This window comes from Bison bison, unplaced genomic scaffold (assembly GCF_000754665.1).
Source record: "Bison bison bison isolate TAMUID 2011002044 unplaced genomic scaffold, Bison_UMD1.0 scf7180017864170, whole genome shotgun sequence".
Taxonomy (NCBI): Eukaryota; Metazoa; Chordata; class Mammalia; order Artiodactyla; family Bovidae; genus Bison; species Bison bison.
Window position 1 is genome coordinate 1795337 of NW_011494742.1, and position 7979 is coordinate 1803315.

General features: G+C 40.6%; 1 protein-coding gene across 1 annotated transcript in view; it reads right to left on the bottom strand.

The window, feature by feature from the left end:
- SETBP1 (SET binding protein 1) overlaps window positions 1-7979 on the bottom strand; it is a gene marked incomplete at its 3' end in the record, with an annotated part of 386054 nt that continues 378075 nt past the window's right edge. The window contains exon 6 of the mRNA XM_010842038.1: window positions 1-395. Coding sequence (XP_010840340.1) covers window positions 1-395 — 395 coding nt within the window. The remainder of the gene's footprint in view (window positions 396-7979) is intronic.

Sequence of the window (7979 nt, forward strand, 5' to 3'; positions counted from 1 at the left end):
CAGGGGCGGCGCCTCCCGGGCCATGTGGATGACCGCCTCGATGGTGGCCATGATGGTGTCTTGGCTGGCGGCCGGCTCCAAGACAAGCGGGCTCAGGCTCGGCTTCTGACCCCGTTTGCTGGGAAGGTCGATGCATTTTTCCAGCACTGGCATTTGGTCTCTGGAGTCCTCATCGAACTGCGTGGGCTGCTTCCGGGGACGCCCTCTCCTCTTCTTGACGAAGTTGTTGCCCGTCTTTGATTGTCTCTGCAGCCGCTTGGCCTTCAGGATCTTGTTCACGTGGTCCAGGTTCTTCTTGGTGGACAGAATCTTGGTGTAGTTGCACATCTTCCGCACCTCGCACTGGATCGCTTCGATCTCCCGCCGCTTAAATCGCTTCTTCAGGGAGGAGCTGGCTGCAGGAAGGGAAGAGAGAAGAAACTGATCACAGGATGCAGGCTGTCTTAAACCCAGGCTTTTCAGTGACAACTGGCATTATATTTGGCTATGAAGATGATGGAAAGTTGATGCTATGACTCAGTACCCACTATTCTTTTTTTATTAAAATTAAAAAAAAATAGACATAAACATGGGTTGAATAGTATGTGTACAAAGTATATCATTATTTCGGTCTCCACAGAAATCCCATGAAATACTCTTGTTCCCATTTTTAAGTTTGGAAACAGGCTCACACCATGTAGGAAGATCTGCCAGGGAAGTCAATGTCAGAATCACAATATAACGTCTTCCATTGTTATTTTTCTATTATAGCTTTTATTTTTTTGTTCAGCTCTCTGACCTCTGATCTAATTTAATTTAGCATTAGGTTATACTTTCTTTTTTTTTTTGGTAAAAGATGCTGAAAGGATAAAATGACAAGCAGCCCTCTGGATCAGAGAATCTGACTCATTCGTTTGTAGCATCAACCTCAAAAAGGAGATGCCTTGACCTGAACTAGAATCCGGAACTGAACCTATTATATCCCTAACCGTCCTCCACTGACAGAGGGAGAATTCTGTTAGGAACACTATATCTGGGATGACCCTATCTCTCTTAATTTCCCCCGCAATGGTCTGGACATGTCAACTTGCCTGATGATGTCCAATTGACCACGTCTTTCTTAACTAGTGCATCTTCTGGAATCCCCAAGGAAAATACCAGCCGGGTGTTTCTGAATCATTTACACCCCTGCTACTGGGCTGTTGTTTGCAAAGAACTCTTTTCATGTCCTGGTGGCCAGATGCGCCTCTGTTTTATGAGCCAAACTTCTAGTTGCAGGAAGTCCTGTACTGCCGCCACTAAATAGCCTTCAGAACTGCTTCATTTTGAAGTTCAGACACCGTAAAGTGTGAATAGCTTCAAGATGGAGCAGACCTTTCCTCTAGATGGTTCTTCCTCCTTGTGTTGTTCACTAGAGGCATACCTGTCTATACATGTGTATACATACATACACACACAGGCACTCACACACATCCAGCTGCCCTATCTTCACATTGGCTCCTCCCTCTGGCCACTTACAAGCTCAAAAAGTGTGTCCCTAGTTCTTTGCTGCTGTGATTTACGCTAAATGCGCATCCCCAGAGAAGCCCATGTAGTTGTCGTCAACACTACAAAAACACTGCAGGTCTAAAAGCAAATGTGTTTCATTTTAGCATGGTGGTTTGTTGTGTCATCCTGCATTTCTTCAACTGTTAGTGGAGAAGCAGAATAAATATCTTAAGGGAGATGAGGAAAAACTGGCGAAAACACAGACACCGCTGTCACTTACTCTTGGGCACTCTGGCATGGTTCTTTCCCTGCTTTTCCCCATCTCTCTCTCATGCTGTGCCTGACACAGATCTCCTGGAGGGTTTTATTTGAAGTTATTTATGCCATGGGCTTCATGGAGTGGGAAGCTCTGAGTTGCATAGGACAGGCCAAAATGATACTGCTTTTGGCCAAAGGTCATCGTGAGACTTACTGTGCAATGAATACCTACTGAACAATCTTTAAAATAAGTTATAAAGATCAAAATAGAACAAAGCCAGAGTGAGCTTCTGACTACAAAATAGAATTTTTGTAGTTAGTGTTGTAAAAAGAAAAGCTTGCTCGATTGTAAGTTTTCAGACACAGAGGCCGACTTCTGTTGGTCTTCATGTTCCTCACAGGGCATGGCATGGTGCCTTGTAAAAATGGCAGGGATTTAAAAATTGTTTCTTGACTGATGAATCATACTGATCATTACTGTCTTATATGCTTCTCTAAAGGAGTTTTAGTTTAGATTTTTAAATTGACCATTGGAAATATCGTGACACTAACAGCAAGTTTCCATGTCAGAGCCAAGCCATTTACTTTGTCCACACTGCTCACAAGGAAAGGAAAACTAAGTATCCCAACTTATTTGTTGAGGCCCCAGGTTGTTTGCCAGGAGCTTCCCAGAGTCTGTACTTTACTGGATGATCCCTGTGTGTCCTCAGTATTCTATGGTCCTTGGGCTAATACTCCACAAAACAATTGGCATTGTTCCAAATAAAAGTTCCACGAGCAGTTTACCTTCTTCTTAGTTTATATCATCCAAAGAGAAGAAAATGCCATGTGACACACTATACAGCATGCAGTTCCAAAATAAATCATTTGGGGCAATTAGCTGGCAATGTTCAATGATTAAAGTTTGATTAGAAAACTGTGAGCTGAACTGGAGGTCATTTGGAGCAAATACAACCAATGGATATTTCATCTCAATACTTTTTTGAGCATGAAATGTCATACAAACAAAAAGGACATAGTAGATAATCCCATATTCAATAATTTCTTACATGATACATATTTTTTTATTAAACCTTTGCATTAAAAATTATGAAATAATTCATTCTGAGTATTTTAAACCTACCAAACAATACTAAAAATACTATAACCAACTCTTTTGTACCCACCATTCACATTTAATAAACATTACTTTTTGCCATACGTGCTTTATTTTATTAGCAAGAAGACATTACAGAGTCAGTTCAGTCAGTGCTCCATCAATTCCATTTCCTTCTCTTTCCCTGCTTGAATTTGTACTTTTACTGCATATATGTGAACCCATATTGGTAAAAATTAAAAGTCTGAGACTACCTGATATTTGTAATCCTGTAAGGAAGTAGCAAGACTTGCACAGTGTTGGCAGGAAAGCAAAGTGTCACGATGATTTTGGGAAGTGATTGGGCAATAACTGCTAGTGTTGAAGATGGGCGTGCCCAGGGCCCCAGAGAGCCCAGCCGGGTTGCCTCCTTTGCTCATGTGTGACAGGAGGCTGATGATGTTCCTTGAAGCTCAGTGTATGTTACAGAAGACTTAAAACAATCTAAATATTCATTTAAAAGATAATGAATCACTGTGAAACATTCACCCAAGGAAATACTGCACATCTGTTAAAAGGAATAAACTACATATCAACATGGCTGAATCTAAAAACAGTTGAATAAAAAAAGAAAATGAGTGTTTGTAAGCATACCATTTATGTAAATTAAAAACACAGATCCCTTGAATTTTTGTCTCATTTTCAATGACCAGGTGTGAAAGTTTAAAGTGACTCCCATGTAGATTAATTGAGTCAAAGACTGAGTGGCTGAAATTTCAACATTTCTTCCCTCCAAAGCTACCTCATGGGACTTTATTAAGCCTCTAGAGTAGCACTGTCCAATAGAAATGTCTGCAGTGGTGGAACTGGTCTGTATTTATGCTGTCTCATACAGTAGCCATTAGCCACATGTGGTTACGGGGTACTTGACATGTGGCAAGTGTGACTGAGGAATTGAATTTTTAATTTAATTTAAAGTTAAATAGCTATATGGGCTAGTGGCTAACATATTGGGCAACTCAGCTCTAGCCCAAGGACCATAGAATACTGAGGACACACGGATCATCCAGTAAAGCACAGACTCTGGGAAGCTCCTGGCAAACAACCTGGGGCCTCAACAAATAAGTTGGGAAGAGGGGAGGAAGGAGGAGGAGAGGGTGGAGGGGAGGGAGGAGGCGAGGGAGGAGGGGAGGGAGGAGGAGAGGGAGGAGGGGAGGGAGGAGCTGTAAATTAAAAGAGAGAAGATATAAAATGACCACGTGGATGCCAGTTTAAACTGTCAAGAGATACTTTATAAATTCATGGAAATTTTAATAATATCTAGGCATTTCTTGATATAATTGGTTGCTAAGTTTCTTAGGTGTGATAATTGCACTGTGATCATTTTTAAAAGCACCTTCCTTTTAGAAATACCTACTAAATTATTAATAGGTGAAATCAAACAACATCATCTGGCCCTGGCTACAAAATAATAAAGGAAGGAAGAGGGGTTTGGAAGTATTCCTGAAACAAGATTGCCATGAGTTGATTATATTGAAGCTGAGTATGCTATTCTACTACTCTGATATATACTTGCTAGTTCCATAATCCATGGTTTAAAAATAGAAATACTTAGTGTCAGTAAGACATCTTTCTTAGGATCTTACGATTGGTAAGGGTCAGAGTGTTCTGCTTTTTATACTCCTGGGCTCTATTTTACCTAAATAACTTTAGAAGAATAAGAAATGACCTCGGTAAAGGTCATATATCATCTCCTGGAAAACTCCTGCTGGTAGCTATCCTCCTGGCTGAGTGGGGTGGGAGAATGAATGAGTGCTCTGGGTTTTATTTTGTAACTAATTGCATAAACATGCCTTGTGGTCCAATCTCCGTTGATGGCCTCATGTGTTAAGATGAAATATCCCTCTTTCTTTTCTATATTATAGTTTTTGAGGGGTTTCCCATCTACTGAACATCTGAATTTTATTGTATCCTATAAGTATTATCCAAACTTTTAGTGCGAGCTCATTATGTTGTGTGTGAATAGCACCAGAGCGCAGGTCCGTAGGAAGGGCTTGGGGCAGGGACAGCTGGAAACCAAGTTGAATTAGGATGAAACTCTTAGCCCCTTCTGGGTCTCTCCTTTTTCATCTGTTACGTTGAACTGTTAGACTAGATGCTCTTAATGTTCCCTTCTGTATTTAAAGATTGTTATAATTCTTTCCTATAAAAGAAAGAAAGTGAAAGTTGCTCAGTCGTGTCTGACTCTGCAACCCCATGGACTATACAGTCCATGGGATTCTCCAGGCCAGAATACTGGAGTGGATAGCCTTTCCCTTCTCCAGGGGGTCTTCCTAACACAGGGATCAAACCTAGGTCTCCTGCATTGCAGACGGATTCTTTACCAGCTGAGCTACAAAAGAACCCCAAATTCTTTCCTATACTCATTATCAATTGCCTTACCAAATGTGAGGTGGCTTTCTACAACATTTATTTCATCTAATAATTTTGAAATCCTAGTGTGGTGGAGAGGAAGGCTTTGGATTTGGCAGGGTTTGATAGTCACAAATCTTTCTCCTTATTGCTTATGATTTCACTGTCCCTCTAAATGTTAACAGATTTTTCTCTCTTCAAATTGTTTCATTATTAAACAGTAATTTCTGGTCTCTTGCAGCAAGATTGATTCCATATTTGCTCTCTTTCCTATAATTGTCCTATATCTTGCCTGCTCTTTGTTAGTCTTAAAGAGTAATTATGAGTGGCCAAGGCAAAATATGAATTCATTTCTTCTAATTCTGCAATGCAAATCATCTTGTAGATTTTTTCTTTACTTAAAATTGCCACGCAATGGTTAAGTTGGTTTTGATCCACATCTTGAATTTCTCTATTTGCTCCCATTATCAGATGATTGGCTCACCAACATTTGTTGATTCTGCTACTTCTTTTATGATAATCAAACATTGGACTTAGCACTCCTTTCGCACATTGACTTTATAGATGTTGTGTAAGCACTGAGAGCAAGATAAGGGCTAATGAGGCTTAGCTGTATATAGAATTTTCTTAAGAAACAGGTACTAATCTTTTAGAGACTCTGCCCATAGGCAAGATACATTCTGGTTTTGTAAAGTTTTGTATGGGTTAGAGAGGGAGACAAATTTATCTGTAAACTAATTAGACTTCTTCTTGCTATTGGGAAGGTGAAGAAATTTTAGGGACTGTTGAAATGCCCGGAGTGGAGTTGGTCTGCAGGTAGAAAGGGCTGGAGCACCATTGGCCTCAGTCAAGGAACAGAGATGCAGTCTGAAGCCGCTTTGTATGTTGATACACATTAGAAGATTTCTTTGCAGGCACAGGCCATGACTTTCCTATGTCCTCCCAGAGCTATCCACACAGCAGGACAAGATCTGGTATGTAACACATGGGCAACAAATACAAGTTCAAGGGAATTTGACTGTTCTGCCATGTAAACTGTACATTTTGGGGATACTTCTGTACTTAACTCAGTGATGATCTCTTGTTTTCCTAATGCTACTTTTTACTTTCTAGTAAAAGTAAAGCTCCCCTGGTGGCTCAGCTGGTAAAGAATCTGCCTGCCAATGCAGAAGACTTGGGTTTTATCCCTGGGTTGGGAAGATCCGCAACCCACTCCAGTATCCTTGCCTGGAAAATTTCATGGACAGGCTTCATTTCGGAGCCTGGTGGCCTACAGTCCACGAGGTCGCAAAGAGTTGAATATGACTGAGCTCGCATGCATGCTAGCATGCATGTAAATTGGCATTTTTTTTTTGGATACTTCTGTACTTTTAACTCAGTAATGATCTCTTGTTTTCCTAATGCTACTTTTTATTTTCTAATAGAATATATGAAGCAACTTTCCTTGGCATGCAAGGAACTTTCCTTCTTCCTTAGAATTTAAATTAACCTTCTGTGTCCTGGTCTTAAAAGCTCATTTGAAAAAGATGGCAAGTTCCCTTGGCCGGTGAGGCCTCTGTGGGGCAAGGCACATCAGAGTCACTGCCGGTCATCAGCACACGTGCGATATAACACTGCTTTCCAATTTGAAAGCCATAATTTAGAATTAAGGGTTAGCAGATGTGGGAGACTTGTCACCGATAGAATGGTGTGCTTCCATTCTGTTCTGAAAGTCACATTAATATAGTTGGGGGTTTCTTTGAAAATGTAACTAGCTTGTTTAAAGCATAGTAACTGCTGGAACCACTAAATGATAGCTTCCTCTTAGGGTTTTATTTTGACAGAACATTCTATCTCAGCTACAATGCTGAGGGTACATTCTATCTCAGCTGCAATGGCTGAGGAGACCCTGGTCTTTGTTTTGCTCCTATTTCACTTGTCTCTGTGGGGAAAGGGAAGGTAGGAGGTGAGGAGAGCAGTGTGACTATGGAGAGGTGGAGCAGTAGGTGTGTGCCTGTGTGTTCATGTGTGGGGGCTCCTCTCTGCCGCTCCAGATCTGGATGCTGTTCTAAATTGGCAGGCTCTCAAGCGGGGTGTATGTTCCCCAAGGAGGAAACTGGGCTGCAAGAGAAACATAACAATACTTTAATTTATATTTTTATCTGAAAAATAAAAACCATGTTAAGCAGTCCAATGCTTAATATAAGGAGCAATGGTGGATGATGCCCGTATTTGGGCTGCATATCAGATAATGTATCACCTGTCACAGTTGGGCATGAAGTCCCTGGGAAAAGAGGAGACCACATGCATTCAAGGGACTGATGGCATCCCATCAGTTTATTCCCTTTGGGTGTTGTCAGGTCTTGTACATGGTGAAGTTTAGAAAATTAAGATCTTTAATCAGTTAAAAAAAAAGTTTTTCACAAAAAATGAAAATACTTTGTAATGAGACCAAGAATATCAGTGAAATATGTCATATACCACACAGAGTTTCATTGGTTACCTTGCAGCAAACTTGCAGCAGTATAAAGATGTTGCTATTTTCCAAGATGAATCTGGCAATTTTCTTTACTTTGAGAGAAGGATTCTAAATATTTTCACCTTCTTGGTGCTGTCAATAGGCTGTCTATAATGTTACCTTGCAATTGTTAAAAAACAAAAAAAGCCCTTAATGCCCCTTTAGGGGAAAATGGGCAAGAAAGTAACTGCTTTTAGAAGCCAACTCATCTTACAGAGACAGCAATTTTTGAAATTGATTGGAAATGTTTTCAGAGATCTGAGCTCATTA